The 17,074-nt window shown below is 36.3% G+C and overlaps 4 protein-coding genes across 5 annotated transcripts; 3 read left to right on the top strand and 1 right to left on the bottom strand.

Moving 5' to 3' along the window:
• Positions 1-33: 33 nt before the first annotated feature.
• On the top strand, positions 34-14,576 carry LOC6565632 (proton-coupled amino acid transporter 4). Of its 2 annotated transcripts, none has more exons than XM_032738557.1 (5): positions 34-57; positions 11,793-12,302; positions 12,885-13,342; positions 13,779-13,954; positions 14,029-14,576. In XM_032738557.1, the coding sequence occupies exons 1-5, from the start codon at positions 46-48 to the stop codon at positions 14,268-14,270; spliced, it is 1,398 nt and encodes a 465-aa protein (XP_032594448.1). In that variant the 5' UTR covers positions 34-45; the 3' UTR covers positions 14,271-14,576. The 2 variants fall into 2 exon arrangements, with proteins under 2 accessions (XP_032594448.1, XP_001992227.1); XM_001992191.3 differs by lacking the exon at positions 34-57 and adding an exon at positions 9,639-9,763.
• LOC6565633 (proton-coupled amino acid transporter-like protein pathetic) lies at positions 40-6,674 on the top strand. The gene is made up of 6 exons (XM_001992192.2): positions 40-57; positions 3,937-4,118; positions 4,619-4,979; positions 5,076-5,527; positions 6,061-6,233; positions 6,305-6,674. Exons 1-6 carry the CDS (start codon positions 46-48, stop codon positions 6,559-6,561), a joined length of 1,437 nt encoding a protein of 478 aa, XP_001992228.2. The 5' UTR covers positions 40-45; the 3' UTR covers positions 6,562-6,674.
• Positions 14,577-14,794: 218 nt separating the features above from the next.
• Positions 14,795-15,763, bottom strand: LOC6565631 (actin-related protein 2/3 complex subunit 3). The gene is made up of 3 exons (XM_001992190.3): positions 15,693-15,763; positions 15,415-15,588; positions 14,795-15,337 (listed from the first exon to the last, which is right to left on the bottom strand). The coding sequence occupies exons 1-3, from the start codon at positions 15,696-15,698 to the stop codon at positions 14,993-14,995; spliced, it is 525 nt and encodes a 174-aa protein (XP_001992226.1). The 5' UTR covers positions 15,699-15,763; the 3' UTR covers positions 14,795-14,992.
• A 295-nt stretch (positions 15,764-16,058) lies between these two features.
• LOC6565630 (pre-rRNA-processing protein esf2) lies at positions 16,059-16,905 on the top strand. Its single transcript, XM_001992189.2, has 2 exons — positions 16,059-16,389; positions 16,461-16,905. Exons 1-2 carry the CDS (start codon positions 16,098-16,100, stop codon positions 16,841-16,843), a joined length of 675 nt encoding a protein of 224 aa, XP_001992225.1. The 5' UTR covers positions 16,059-16,097; the 3' UTR covers positions 16,844-16,905.
• The last annotated feature ends 169 nt before the right edge of the window (positions 16,906-17,074 follow it).

Here is a 17,074-nt window from a genome sequence, read left to right as displayed (position 1 = left end):
CCCATCAACAACAACAGCAACAACAAGCCAGCAGCAGCTGCCAAAATGGATGCAGAGGTGTGTAAATAGCGCTTATAGAATATAAACATAAATTTATACATATAAACATCTTGTGTGATCTTACTTAGAAAACGTCGAAAAGTGTGTGGGAAATATAAATCATATATATATATATATATATATATATATATAAATATATAGCCTCTAAACTACATCAAATATGTGTCTTACACATTATTAATTTTTATTTTTTATTTACTTAATTTTTTTACTGTGCATCTCATAAATTTGTAATTGAGCATCTAATAAGACGTCACAAAACCAGTTACATTCGCTTCTCAGACCCAAAGCAAGGCAAACTTTGTTTTCATTTTTCGAATGTAAATTCAAGTGCAAAGTCAGCAGCAAAGTCAGCAGCAACAACAACAGCAACAACAACAAATGCAACACGTAATATTAACAACAACAGCAACAAAGCTGTGCTGTGCTCAAAGTGATGCAGACAGCGGTTGCACATGTCAGCAGTGGCGGCGTTTAAAGGGGACAGAAAAAAAAATGGGTTTGTTTGTTACTCAAAAAAAAAACATATATTTTGTAATTTTTTCTCGAAAACAGTTTTCTGTTTTTACTATTTCCTCTGTTTATATTTTTTCTATAAAAAATATAAGTTTTTGGGTTATATAAAAGTTAAAATCAAATAAAAAAAAAATTTTTGTCGATTTGTTTATAGCTCAAAAACACTTTTATTTTGATTATTATTGAATGTTTGAACCCAAAAACAAAATCCAAGAGCATATATATTTATTATCTTTAACTTATACCTACAATAAAAAACAATTTATTCTTTCAATATTTTTCCTTAATAATGCAATAAATCTTATGCGTTTATAAAATGTTCAACACAATACTTTACCTGTTACACATTTTTTTACGTTGAACATGTAGTTAATGAATAAAATACAGGAGTTCAAGTTGTGTTCCATTATCTTATCATGCATAAGTAACTATTTAGCGATTAGAGAGTTGAGAAACTGTTGCATTCATAGATAACTGTCAATTTGCCATTTGTTAAGTATTACAATTATTACACATGAACAGCAAACAAATGTCAATGTTGTTGTTAGATTTAATGGAGACATTATACACAACATTCTATTAAGCTTGGCTTATTTGTGCATATCATTTGTATTGCATTTTATTGCCAGATCTTGGGTAGCAGTTAACTGACAGAGAAAAGAGTGCCTGCCCCACATGCACCATACCCATGGTCATCCCAATTGCAGACTGGCAATATGCCGCCAGTGCACCAAATGCATTAAGTACGAAGCAAACTTGACGTGCATGGAAAATTTCCACTCAAAGACATTAAATTGGCTGCCACAAATGAATGAATGAAAAATACATACACAAATAATACAGATACACAAATCACACAATTTATGATACGCCCTATTTATGATACGCCCCAATCACTCGAATCTCTCTTTTATGTCAATGCGAAATTGGAGGAAACATAATACTTCTATCTAATAATCTTATCACAAGTTAGTTCCTTTCACTCAGAAAAAAATCAGCCTTTTTGAAACGTTTTTCTTGTTTTTTTCGAAATAATTTCTAAATATACGAAAATATCTTTCTAAAATCGACATATTTAGAAAAATCCTTTCTGAAATAGTAACGAAATGTTGCCATGAAATCTTAAGTTTTTTTTTTTGAAACACATTGCTGCATAGATTTATTTTTCTGAGTGTAGCATAATAGTTAATAGTTCCTGTTTTGATCGTCTGATATGGATGTCAATAAAATGAACGGAGCAGAAACAATTCATGCCATTTACCTTACAGTTGTCATTTGAGTTGAGTTGTTGCAGATAAGCGCATAAAATCTAGAGACCCAGTTTCAGCTATTAGTTACCTAGTTACCTACTGCTGCCCAACCAACAATCCTGATAAAAAACAATTGGGGCACTTGAGCGCTTAGTGCCACATGGTGTCACATTATCAGCAAAGCTCTTCAGTCCTCAATGCCCAACTCTTGGCTGCAGGCACTCGTGCACGTCAATTATAATCTCCAAGATTGACATTAATTTATAAAAATTCGCATAGAATATTATATTATTATTGATTAACACATTTTTTTTTTTTGTTTTACTTTGCGAACCCTCGTCAGAAAACAAAGTCCAGTTGCCTGCTTAATTTACGATTGGTTCTTGAAAATCGATGTCATATTTCAATACGAAATAAATTTTATGATTATTGATGCACATTTTAAGCAGCAAGATAAACACATGAAATATGAATGTGAATTCTAATCGCATTGCTTCTGGGCAGAGGTGCAATACAACTTGTATTCATTCATTAAATTACAATAAAGTATTAGTGCTGATAGCTCAATCACTCAATCACTCAATCAGTAAGAATGAAAGAAAACGGAAAAAAACAAATTGAGATTAGATTAGACATACTTTGGAAATTTTAAGTAATTAGCTTATAATGTATCTATCAGCATGACACTTTGTTCATCTAAAAGCTAAACCATTATCAAAGAGAAATGGATTCCAAAAAATCTATTTCACTTTTATTTCTTTTTTTTGTTGGATTTGTATTATTTTCCATTTTAATCCACATGGTCAAGTTGAGCACGTGATAGCCAGCTAATTGTTGTTATTGTGGTTGCTGCCGCTGATTTGCCATGGTCATATATGTTATATACTCAGATATTCATACACATATATAGATATAGATGTAGATTCCGTTTGGAACTAAACATTTTTGTTTATTTATAAAAAATTTCTCAGATTTTTATTCGGATTTATGATGAGGAAATAAACTCAATGAAAGTCATTCAATCTATTATAAATCATGGCTTTATATCACAAATACATTTCTTATCGCCTATGAATTAATTTATGGCGGTTAACTGGAATTATTTGGAATGCCGCATGACTGTGGCAATATTGCTCCAAGCTCAAAAGAAAGCATTTCCCTGCCATTGCAAAATTGACTGCAAATCGCTTTAGTTGTAGTCACGTGGTTCCCAACCCTGCCCCGACCTTATTGGTATTTTTAAGTACATTTAATTGTTATTGGGATTCACATCACTTTGGAAAATAACTATAATAATAAAAAAAAGATTACAATCAAAGTGCTTTGTCAATGTGAACATTTTAGAGTGCTCTAAATAAGATAGAGAGAACTCTTGACTAACTGGGTATCTATCTACTATGTATATATTATATATATTAATATATATATATGTGTTAACTATAATTAAACATATTAAATCGATTTAAAAACAAACTTGCTGGCAATATGATAATTATGAAATGAATTATATATTTATGAAATTTATGATTGATTAGTCGTTTGTGAGGATATATTATATAAAATATATATCATTTGAATATTGGCTATATCTTCATAACGACGGATATCGTAACGATAACAGTTTTCTAAAAAAATTAAAGAAATTTTATATGTGAGTGGCAAGCAAGAATTTGTATTTCAAATTTGAAGTTTCTAGCTCTTAAAGTCCCTGGGGTCAGATGGACATGGCTTGCAATCGACTCGGCAATTTATATACTGCATGCTTCATTCAGCCTGTTTTGCACAACTTCATTGCAAACTCTTATCAATTTTTAATGGGCTTAGGATACACAAATCAAATCACATGCGTAAATTAAGTCGTAAATACAAACATACAAACACATAAATAGGCATGTCTGTGTGGGCACGTTTAAGTGCTTTAAGTGAGTCACTTAAAGGGCACTGATAACAATAACAACAGAAAAACAACCAAAACCAGTAATGATAGCCGAAAATGAGGCAATTGAAATGAACAACGACAATGCGTTCGCATTTGTCAATTGAGTCGGCGTAAGTAATAATAATAAATAATTCGCCTTTCTCTGCATTGCCCCTGCGAACCGAACAAAAGGCACCAAGCATTCCGCAGGCAACAACAGCACAAAGCACTCGGAATCAGAATCTGAATCATAATCAGAATAATGGAAAGATGACAACGAGTTTCGCACCAGCGACCGATGGATCATCGTTGGCAACAGCAGCTAACCCAAAGCCAGACTCTGGCAATGGGGAGGATTATCACCCGCCCACAAGGTATGGCCAATGGATAACTACACAAAACCCCATACTAACAAGCTACCAGCTAACCAAAATTCAACCAATAATCTATGCATTGAAACTAAGGCATAAGGACTTAACCATCATTATCTAACCCATTTCTAACCAAACATAAGGAAATACTAACCCCAAAAAAACCTAATCACCCACAATTTGTTTGGATCTACAACTAACTAATAATATGGATAATACGGGTTTAGCCATCATTATCTACTGCTAACCAAACATAAGGAAAACCCCAATATATGTTTAGACCTAACAACTAACTTAGTTAAGTAAAAACAAAATAACAAATACAAAAAAATTCCTCAACTCTAACTCCACAAATCGATGAATAAGGGTTCACTCAGCATTATCTTAACCATTCCTAACCGAACATGAGGAAATAGAAACCAAAAATAAATGATAAAGGAACCCGTTAACAATTCAGAATGCCTGTTATCGATTTTGAATTTTGCATGACTTGAACCGGCCAGCTACCTGGAGACAATTGTGCATCTGTTCAAGGGGAACATTGGACCCGGTCTCTTTGCCATGGGCGATGCATTCAAGAATGGTGGTCTGGTTGTGGCACCGCTGCTCACCATCCTGATAGCCGTCATCAGCATTCACTGCCAGCACGTGCTCATCGCCTGCTCGAAGAAGATGAGGGATCTGCGAGGGGACGCGGTCTGTGCCGACTATGCAGCCACTGTGGAGATGTGCTTCGAGAATGGTCCGATGAAGTTGCGCGGCTGGTCGCGCACCATGGGTCGTCTGGTGGATGTGTTCATCTGTGTTACCCAGCTGGGATTCTGTTGCATCTACTTTGTGTTCATCAGCACCAATCTGAAGCAGGTGAGCAACCAATTCACACGCACTAACAAAAACAACAAAAAAAAGAAAGAAAAATAAGAAATCCATAAAATAAAATAACAAAAAAAACAATAAAAGATCCTGAAAGCTTATGGCATTGAGATGGATGTGCATCTGGTGATGCTGCTGGCCCTGCTCCCGGTGCTGCTCAGCTCGCTGATAACGAATCTGAAATGGTTGACGCCCGTCTCGATGTTCGCCAATGTGTGCATGATCCTTGGACTGGCGATAACATTATATTATGCACTGAAGGATGGCTTGCCGGAGGTGAAGGAACGCGCCCTTTGGACGAATGGTAGCCAGTTGGCGCTCTTCTTTGGCACCGCCATCTTTGCCTTCGAAGGCATTGCACTGGTGATGCCCCTGAAGAATGCCATGCGCAAGTCGCAACAATTTGAGAGTACACTGGGCGTTCTCAATGTGGGCATGTTTCTCGTCTCCGTCATGTTCATGTTCGCCGGATGCGTTGGCTATATGAAGTGGGGCGAGCATGTCGGCGGCAGTCTAACCCTCAATCTCGGCGATACCATGTAAGCCATCTCTCTCTCTCTCTCTCTCTCTCTCTCTCTCTCTCTCTCTCTGTCTCCCTTTGCCTGGAGATGGGCGCGTGACGTCACGAGCTACAAATAGTTGTTCAAAATGCAAAAATTGTTAGGCACCAGTAAAGAAAAGCCTACTTAGACCAACATCAAATTGTTTTCATCTAAATTTTACCATAAATTTATGATATATATTGACTGTATGATATAGTCATCCGATATGGCCGATTGCTGCAGCAAAGATATACCCAAAACTGAAGAATAATGTATGTAATGTAATCGTTAACCGGATTTAGATATAGATAGATAGCTAGATAGATAGATATATAGATGGATAGATAGCTAGATAGCTAGATAGATAGATAGATAGTTAGCTAGATAGATAGATAGATAGATGGATAGATATAGTTTGATTGGCCGGTGTCACGCACCCATGTCCAGGACACCAATTTGTGGATATTCGCGTGAACGGTTTGCTTTCCCGTTTTGGTATCGGTCTCATTTCCAATCCGATGCTCTCACAGATTGGCGCAGGCGGTCAAAGCGATGGTCTCCATGGGCGTATTGCTCGGCTATCCGCTGCAGTTCTTTGTCGCCGTCCAAGTGATGTGGCCCAGTGCTAAGCAGATGTGCGGCATCGAGGGCCGTTCCCTGAGTGGTGAACTCATCTTTCGCAGCCTGCTTGTGATCGTGACGCGTAAGTAATCCCAAAAAAAAAAAAACATTGTTGCTCGTGGACTCAACTTAATCGAAGAAACAACGATATAGTTGCCATAGCAGAACTGGTGCCGGCTTTGGGTCTATTCATCTCACTGATTGGAGCACTCTGCTCGACGGCATTGGCGCTGGTCTTTCCGCCGGTCATCGAGCTGATTGCTCACAGCGCACCCAGCAAGGGACCCGGCCTCTGGATTTCAATGAAGAATCTCATCATATTGCTTCTGGCACTACTCGGTTTCTTTACCGGCTCATACGAGAGTCTCAAACAGATTGTCAAACACTTTGGCGAGGAGGAGTTGCTTTAATTATTTTATCATTAGAAATTTATCAAATTTATATATAATAATATATATATATATTTATATATATATATACACGTATAATACACGACAGTTGTAGTTTCTATATACCATATATATATTTTTTTTTGTATTGCATAAGTGTAAATAAATTATAATACGTAATTTGCGTCAGAAGTTCGTCTGCGTTATTTTTTATTGGATGTGCACTCGTCTTAAGTAAGTTTCAGTCGTGTGATAAGCAATAGTTTTGAAATAATATATTCCAGACGAGAGCTAATTATTATGTTGTGTTATTATTTGTTCGTGCTCGAGCTATTATTTTATATTTTTCTAAATTCCATATTCCACATACACATCCAAAGTGTTAAAAGTAGTGTAAAAAAAATATCGAAAGTAATATAATATAATATAAAAAGATAGATACAAGGGCAGTAATACTACCATATCTATGCATATATGAGGAAATCCAGCCTGTACATTTTGTACAATTCGACATCTATTTAAGACTATTTACAGTGAATTATAATCGAAAATCGATCGTTGCATATGGAAATAGAACGTGTGATGAATTAAAATAATGTATGATTTCGAGAATTCACATTCGACTATTTAAAAACAGAGGAAATAGAAAGGAAAAAAATATTTTTAAAAAACCAACCGGAACCGAAACTTTACCAATTGAAATTCAGCAGTGGAACCGAAATTCAAAAATTTCTTTAAGAATCAGTTAAGTGAACAATTATAATGAGTCCATATAGTATCATAACGGAAACGAATACCAACAAATATATGGAACGAATTGATCATCTTTCCCGGAACAAAACTGACAAACCAAAGATATATATCTATATGATGTATATATGATGCACAAGTCTCAATGGGCTCTTGGCTTCTGATCTCGAAAATAAATCTAATGAATCCGAATAAAACGCAATCAATCTGTTCAAAACCGTTTCGCTATTGCCCGATTAGCGACCTTCAAATAGGCAACCAAATTATAAAAGAGAAGAAGATCCAAAGCATGTAAGAATGCTGCTGTAGTCAAGTGATCTCGACTACGATATACTCTCTACCTTAGAACCCAACTGAACAGCTTTTAAATATATTTCTTCTATTTTTTTATTTATTTTTTTTTGTTATTATTATTATTATTTCGCTTTGAGAATTTTGAGTGCAATTGCTCTCATTTCTCATTCGTACTTCTATATAGTAAAATAGTAGCATTTATTGCTATGGAAAATCGAAATGTATCGATATTTGCGAAACGCAGGCAGTTATCGATAAAAATGAAGCAAACTTGTTCTGCGCTGAATGTACTTCAATTCCAAAATTATTCTTACAGTGTCTCTGAGATCACTGATGAAACATTATACCCTTGTTTTACCGATTTGAATTGAATATGGTAATATTTGTAATATTTGCGAGCATTTCGAATGCGGAATGCAGATGCTTCCGTTTGACATTTGGCATTGTTGTTGGCTTATATAATCCAATTGTGCAATTCCGTAAACATCGATCGTTTGATCGAACTATACGTTGATTGTCTTCTATCAATGTGCGACAAAACTGGCTGTCGGAAAAGTCCAAACTGCCCGAAGAGCCAAGTCATGAATTCCATGCAATTCATTTAACTGGCGCCACACACACACACCACACACACCACAGACACCAACCACAAACAACAACAGCAACCAATTAAGTGTGGTAAATTTCCATGCGTTCCAAGTCGAGTTTTATTTTCACAGTTACGAAAATAATAATAGCACCACTCTCGCAAGAAATATTTCTTAAAAGTGGAAGAAGACACTTAAAAAAAATTATATAAAAAATTGGGAGGGAAAAAAATCATTATTTCCCTAACCTTTTTCAACTTGTTTAAATTTCCTTTAAAATTAAAATTTAAAAAAAAAAATTAAGTTTTATGAAAAAGGAAGAAAATTAAATAAAATGTACAGTTGAATTTTCAATAAATAGACGATTTCTATTTCTCTTTCCTTCCCAATGAAATATTAAAAGCAATATATTAAAGACAGCATTTTAAATGATTGCAAAAATTATGATTTATTCTTTAGTACATACGTAAGAAAAAATGTCCGAATGATACTATTATTTTGACAAGAAGTGTATGTGAAGCGGGGCAGTTGCAGGTGTAACGATCAATCACGAACGCTTGTTGCGCTTTCAAATTCATGTTGGGCCATGATCGGCAAAACGACGAAGAATTTCGAATATTGTCATGTCAATATTGTTGCATATTGTTCATCGCTCGATCGGCACGTGCATAGAAACAGTAGTTATATATGTATATATATTTATATATATGTATGTTTGTAGATATTTGTGTATGTTACTCATATATCCTTGAACGTGTATGCATGTAGCATTATTGTTGTGATTGTCATGAGTTCGAATTCTATTTGTGTTCCAATTCGCATATCGCCTCATCTCCTTTACCCCTTTACGTTATGTTATGTTAAACTGCTTCCTTCCTGTTACGTAACTATGCACTGCTTTATTTTGCTACAGCTGATGTTGATTATGTTGATAATGATTATATTATGATTATGTGCATCCCTGTTACTGTGTGAGTGCATTATGAACGTTAAAATAGTTCTGCACTAAAAGTATGCTATTTTCAAGTATCACAAAATAATAACTATTGCCAAGATTAAGTTGGCAAATATGCGCTGATTATAAATCGAATTGAACAGCTTGTTGAGCTGATAAGATCGCTTTTAAGGCAAAAAGCAAAACAATAAAACAATTAAAAACTTCAAATTGCAAACTGCATCCAGAAAAACAAAAGCACAACACGAGAAAGAGGTGGAAATAGTTAGACAAAGAGAGAGCGAGAGGGATAGAGAGAAGGAGAGGCAACTGCTCGCCAATGCAAGGTAGAAAAGCAAAAGCAAAACAAAACACACACACACATACACACTCACAACAGTCACTGTCATTTTCCAAGGGGTAGGGAGAGGTCGCAAAGGGGGCGGGGCGGAACTTCACACGCTACGACTCTTGGCCAATTGGCATATTGAGCAGTGAGTCTGGTTTGAGTTCTTGACGCGTCAACACGCTTCCATAGAAAAACAAAAAAACGGTCAACGCACGCGCAACTTTCCGAAATATTTTTGGAAAAAAAAGAGGAACTCTGAAACATCAATTTGAACATATTTCCAATATCGAGAGAAAAATCAAATTAAAGGTGTGAATTTAATATCAAAAATAATTCTGATTATATTGATATGAAAACGGCTATCATTTTTCCATTTGTGTTCATTTGGCTTATCTCAATATTTATGCAGAAGCTCGTGCGTTCGTTAATATACTGAGATACTATAAATAAATGTGCAGTTTGTTATTTATTATCAATCCATCTAACCGAATAAACACATTGATTTACAAATGGTATAACTATGGAATAACCTGTGGAAATAGATGTGATTTTATTGATTTATACTTTCATTAATCGCATGCCAATTTTGCCAACGTTTATAAAAAATGGACGCCTTCAAAATGTGCCATAAATAATAATAAATAAAGTTTTATAAATAATTGCACAATTTTCAGATCAATCAATCTGAAATCAAAATTTATTAAAGTCCTTGAAACGCATAATTAGTTTAATGGGTTAATATCAATTCCAAAATAGTTTTAATTCTTCTAAATATATACGGGAAATGTGCATAGATATACAAACTGAAACTGATCCATTTGTAATGCAATTAACTTTTTGAACTTAAAGGGGAAAAACATCTATATCATTCAGCTCATCAAAATGAATGCGAAATTCCATTTACAATTGCTATCCGCCTCAATGACTAAGCTCGTTGAGATTATAAAGAGGTCATTAAACAGAAGTCAATATCAATAAAACAAACCCAACACATAATAAGAAATAAATAATAATAATAAAAAACACATATGCTACCTGTGCAAAAAAAAATAACGTATTTGTTTTGATTTTGTTAATAATGTTAATGTTGTGGTAATGCCAAGTTGTTCTACAAGTTCAACGTCATTTTTATTATGCCCTGAATCCATCGAAAATGGGTAAGCATCTGCGATCCCATTAGGTATACATATTCTTGATATATTCTTGTATCGAGCTTTGTTCATTTGATCCTGATTGATTTCCCATAGCAATCAAATCGACAATACTAAAGATTTATATATCTCCAGCAAGATCGGAAATCGTACAACATACAATTAAATATCTAACACTTTGTGCAGGGTATTTGCTAGTCGCTCTATCTCGACTATAGCTTTGATTCACATAAATCAATTCCATGCCCATACATATTTCAAATAATCGTTTTAATATAATGTATACAGCTGCGGTCAAAATAATAGTAGTGCACATACAGATCTAACAAATTTGTTAGCAACAAAAAGTCCTTAAATTGTATTATTTTTATACTTATTTTTATTAAAATATTATTTAATTTATATTATGGTTATAATAGTAGTGAAATATTAGTCTAATTTTCTCAATTTTCGAGTTCTAACAACTAGCTATGATATGATTAGGAAAATAGTTCTATTTTAAAAACATGCCCAGATGAGAAACCAACCAATTTTTGTTTTGCCGAATTGAATTTTCCTTTATATTGAAGATTTTGAAGAGGTCTCGACTCGATCACCATAAAATGAGCCAAATTTGCATATATACTACCATAATTTTGAGCGGAACTGTAAATATTTGTTGAAATTAACACTGAAAGCAATTAAAAATTAATGACGGAAGAGGCGCACCAGATGTGAGGCAAAAACGTGACCAATTAATCGCATTTAGTATGGAGATCTAGGGATGGGCAACTCAACAACTAAAAACGTCGAATCACGACTAATATAATATATATTTTTAAACTAGTTTTACGAGAAAAAAGAGCATCGGCTTTCTGGGGTTAATTACTAGTGGAATTGTTTTGTTTTTTTTCTAGATCATTGTTCTTCGCCTTATCTACATGCTTAGCTAGCGCCGCTTATCCTCTAATCTGAAACCCCGTTAACTTATGTTGTGGCTGCGCTTTCAACTTTGAGTTTCACCTCGATTCTCAATTTTTAATCACCGAATTGTGTTCGAGGCAGACACAACGAAAAAAAAAAACATAAAATAATAATAATAATAATATAAAGCATAAATAAATAACTTAAGTTTTCTATGTACCTACTAACACACACACACACACAACATCACACACACACACACACACGCATACCCTCTTTAACAGAGCAACAACAGCAAAGCACTCAAAGCCGGCAACATGGGCAAAACGTTGGAAATAACCAAACCTGAACAACAACAACAGCAGCAGCAGTCGTCGCATGGAGAGAAGGATGGGGATGTGGAGGGCAACGTGAAGCAGCGCCATGCCACAAGCAATATGGAGGCAGCCACACATCTGTTCAAGGGCAGCGTCGGCGCCGGTCTCTTCGCCATGGGCGATTGCTTTAAAAATGGCGGCCTAATTGGCTCCACAATAATGCTGCCCATTATCGCCATCATGTGCGTCCATTGCGAGCGATTGCTCATCCGTGGCTCGCTGCTGGCCGTTTCGAAGACGCCGGGTGCCATCTTCTATGATTATCCGGAGACGGTTGAGAAGTGCTTCGAGTATGGGCCACAACCATTGCGGCGCATGTCGCGCGCCATGAAACTGATCGTCGAGATGTTCCTCTGTGTGACCCAATTCGGTTTCTGTGCCATCTACTTTGTGTTCGTCACGGAGAATCTACACCAGGTGAGTGCCACTCCAGCAGCACCAGCTCCAGCACTGATTACTGATTACTGAAGATGCAACAGACAGAAGGAAGCATCTGCATATGCATATATTCTTGATCAGGATCAAGAGCCGAGTCGATCTGAGAGATCTCAGGCACTATAGTATTTGGAATAGAAGTTGTCGATACGTGCCTCCGTTTAACAAATATCGATTAAATTCTATAACAGTAAAATCAGAGGCTTGTTATTGATATATTTTATACATTAACAATCTTTTGATCAACTGTCCAAATTTCATCAAGATCGGATAAGAAGTACCCAAGTTATAGCTTTTCTCATGTTGATCTCATTTCTATCAACCTGATTGTGTGAGAAAGGGATAGCAAGACAATTGACACAAGCGTAAATATGTTTGTCTCTTTTCTACATTTGTTTACTCCTCAGCCATGAGAAATGAGAGAATTCCACTCATTCTCCATTCTCAAAGGGAAATAGTAATATTAACCATAAAACTAGGAGGAATATAATTAAACTGGGTTCGCGGGTAGAGGGTATTTCGTAGTCGACTATACGCTGACTTGTTTGAATATTTGCCTTGCAGGTGTTTCTGCAGAATGGCATCGATATTAGCATGAGCATGGTGATGCTGATAACACTGCTGCCGGCAATGATACCATCTCTGTTGACCAATCTTAAGTATATATCGCCTGTGTCGCTGGTGGCGAATTTTGCGCTACTCTTCGGTTTGATTGCGACACTAACGATTGCCTTCTCGGAGGGACCAATGCCACCCTTTGGTGATCGCCATTCGTTCACGGGCGGCACACAATTAGCCCTATTCTTTGGCACGGCTCTCTTCTCGTATGAGGGCATCGCTCTGATTTTACCGCTGCGCAACTCGATGCGTAATCCGGATGCGTTCAGCAGTCGATTTGGTGTGCTGAATGTGACCATGTTTTGCATTACGGCCCTGTTCATCTTCACCGGATTCGTTAGCTATATGCGTTGGGGCGAGGATGTTGCTGGCAGCATTACGCTCAATCTCAACGTGGAGGATGTGTAAGTTTGCAAGAAAAAAATCCCCATTTACAGCTGCGGTCAAAATAATGGAAATGCTTCAAATATAGTTAAAAACATTATAAAAATTGGAATTTATGAAATTTGTTAACCAACAAATTAAAGTCCTTAAATTTAATAATATTCATATTTATTTGTATTAAATTATAAATTAAATATTTTCTAGTATTTCTAAAAACTAGATATGATAGCTGGTTATAATTTCCTCCGTTTATTTGGAAAATAATTGTCTTTTAAAACATTCCCAGATGAAAAACAAAATATTTGTTGTTTTGTTGAATTGAATTTTTCCTTCATATTGAAGATTTTGGAAATGCTTTGAGAAGCAGCAGTCCTATTAAATTGACCGCAAAAAATATATATATTTAAAAGAGAATCCTATTTATATATTTGATTTTATTATTTATGTTGTTTGCAGCATGTCGCAGGTTGTGAAAATTGTTGCCGCATTGGGCGTCTTCTTTGGCTATCCCATACAGTTCTTTGTCATGATGAAGATTCTGTGGCCGCCCGTCAAACGTGCCAATGGCTGTGCCCAGAAGTATCCGATTACCATGCAGGTCGCACTGCGCTTCATCATGGTCATGCTTACATGTGAGTCCAATATAAACACTGATCCAATAAATGATAAATTTTAATCATTTGTCTCTTTTCAAATCTGTTTATAGTTTGTGTTGCCCTGGTGGTGCCAAAATTGAATCTATTTATTTCGCTCATCGGTGCACTGTGCTCAACATCGCTGGCATTTGTCATACCGGTGATCATTGATTTTGTGACACGCACGCAAGTGCCCAAGGGTCTGGGCACCCTCATCTATCTGAAGAATATTGGCATTCTAACGATCGCCCTGCTCGGCATTATTACGGGCACCTATCAGAGCATCGTTGAGATTATCAAAGAGTTTCAATAATCGTTACTTCCAATGTGTGTGCGTGTGTGTCTGTGTGAGAGTGTATGTGTGTGTGTGTCCGCTTGCCAAGTATTTTGTAAATAATGCCGATAATCATGTGAATACCTTAAAACGATTTATTGTCCTCGTAATTTAAGTTTAATGTTTTTGTGATTCTTTTTTTTGGTTTCTTTTTTTTTTGCACAAGTATTGCTATTAGTTTTAAGCTGTGCCTGCCGTGCTTATTTGCATGTGGCGCCATTATTTAATTGTCTACAGCTAGATAAAAAAATCCATATATTTTATTAAATGATAAATAAACATCGACATGTGTCTGATTAATTTAAATTTGGCGCCTTATACGTTAGTACCATCGGCACTTACCCACACTGGCACGTTCAACAAACAGTGTTGCAACAGCACACTTAACAGTCTGAAAATTGATTAAGCAGTCGATTTTTTCTGAATGTTTTTACCAATTTAAGTTTAATGTACTTGTAGTATTTTTTTATGAACACTTATTATTAATTGTCAACAGCTAGATAAAAAAAAATTATATATATATTTTAATAAATGGTAAATACACATCGACATACGCATGATTAATTTAAACTTGGCGCCTTGTCGTTAGTACTATGGGCACTTAACAGCACTGGCACGTTCAAAAAGAGGGGCTGCAACAACACACTTAACAGTCTCAAAAATTGATTTAACAGCCACTTTTTTGAGAATGTTGTTTGTTTCTATTGCCCGGGACCCGAGAGACTCTTCTCCATGAACTTCTTGCGGGCAAAACACATCCACCACTTGCTCGGCTTCCCATCGGGCGTGTCGAATACCTTTTCGAGCACCCGCACACCAGTCTCCTGGCGCAACTGCAGCATATATTCGCGCATCAGATCGGCATTATCTGGCTTCGCATAGACGGAATTTAACGGAAATCCGGCATCGCCGGGTATATCAAATCTTGATATGGCCATCGCATAAAGATCCTGTTGTCCTTGCTCCTTACTCGTACAACGCATCAATCGCTTCAGGCACTCCGTTATATAGAGCGTTATATAGATAAGCACACGATCCACTTCCGACTAAAAAAATAAAAATATATAGCATACAATTTTAATTCGATTTACAAATGTAAAAAAAAAGATAAAGTTAACCTTGCCTTCACTTCGTATGTGCGAAAGAAAACGTTCGCTTTGAAATAGTAAAGTGACTCATCGATGATATCGTTATCAGTATTCACACTGGGCGCTGGCCCTCGTATTTTGGTGCGAAGCGGCAGAATTGCCATGTTGCCCACCTGTCGCCCGAATTCTTCGATTTCCGAGTGATATGCCTATTTTTTGGAGTGTATCAAACGCACAGAAATTAAAATATAAACTAAATTTTTCAAATTACACATTATTAGTCATTGATGATTTGTCAACACTGACTACTTACTGGCATTTTGGGTGGATTGTAATCAACTGAATTTTAACATTGGCACCGATTCAATTGTTTGCTGTTTGTTAACTGTGAAATGGATAGCAGCCCTGGTAATATCGATAAGCGTTTATCGTACATTTAAAACGTAAGCAAACGTAACGTACATTACAAACAAAAATATTGATGTTACTAAACAGATAGAACCGTTTCATTTGTTTTCCGTTTAGCAGCTCCATATGCAAAGCAGCCCTGGAAAAATTAAAAGGCATTTATCGTTCATTTAGACGTAAGCAACGTGGTAACGTAAGTAGCGCTAATGTTACTTAACAGCAATACTACAAATTCGAATGTGTGGGGGTATTTGTTATTCTCGTGTTGCACTCAAACGGTCACATAGAGCGCACGTTTTGTATTAAACAAATGAAGGAACAAATAAAAACAAAATCGGATAGCGATGAGGCGCTGGAGCAGGAAGAAGAGTTGGAATCAAACAGTGATAATCAGCTTGTAACAAATAATGTGGACAACGATGACGAAGATGAAATGGATTTGGCTAACTTTAATGCAGACGCCGTCAAGCGAAAGAAACGCAAGAAGGGCATTATTTATATATCGAATATACCGAAACACATGAATGTGACGCGTTTGCGTGAAATTCTCGCTGATTTTGGCAAAATTGGACGAGTCTACTTGCAGCCCGAGAAGCAGCCGGGTGAGTGAAAGAGACAACATGTCCCCCCTCAAATGTAAATGCAATTTAACTTCTTGCATTCATATTTGCAGGTAGCGGAAAGGATAAGGCAACGAAGAAGAAGAAGCACAAACGATTAAATTTAAATTTCACCGAAGGCTGGGTGGAATTCGAGTCGAAACGTGTTGCAAAACAAATTGTGCCACTGCTGAATAATAAACAAATTTCGACGCGAAAGAAATCGCAGTTTTATGACTCGCTGTGGTCCATGAAATATTTGCCGCGCTTCAAATGGATACATTTGACGGAGCGCATGAATTACGAGCAGGCGACGCACAGGCAGCGACTGCAGACGGAGGTATCGCAGGCGCGCAGGGAGACGACATTCTTCCAGAACAATCTGGACAGGAGCGAGCACATCAAGAAGTTGGCAAAGAAGGCGAAAAAGATGAAAACCAGCGGTGACAACAGTTGAAATAATAATTGTTTTATTTTTCTTAAAAAAAAAAGCACTATTAAATAACATGCAAACCAAAACTTCTGCTATTGCGTTCTGTTAGTCTCACTTTTGCGTTCGTGGGCCTCATGCGCTTGTTAGCCTCAATTTTGCGTTTGACGTAAGCAGTTTTGCGCTGTTAGTTTTACGTTGCATGAACTGTATTTATTTACAAAAGTTGAGTGCTTTTAAAATAGCTGCTGACTTACA

Source organism: Drosophila grimshawi, unplaced genomic scaffold (assembly GCF_018153295.1).
Source record: "Drosophila grimshawi isolate 15287-2541.00 unplaced genomic scaffold, ASM1815329v1 contig_848, whole genome shotgun sequence".
Lineage (NCBI taxonomy): Eukaryota > Metazoa > Arthropoda > Insecta > Diptera > Drosophilidae > Drosophila > Drosophila grimshawi.
This window is presented reverse-complemented; position numbering and strand designations above follow the sequence as displayed.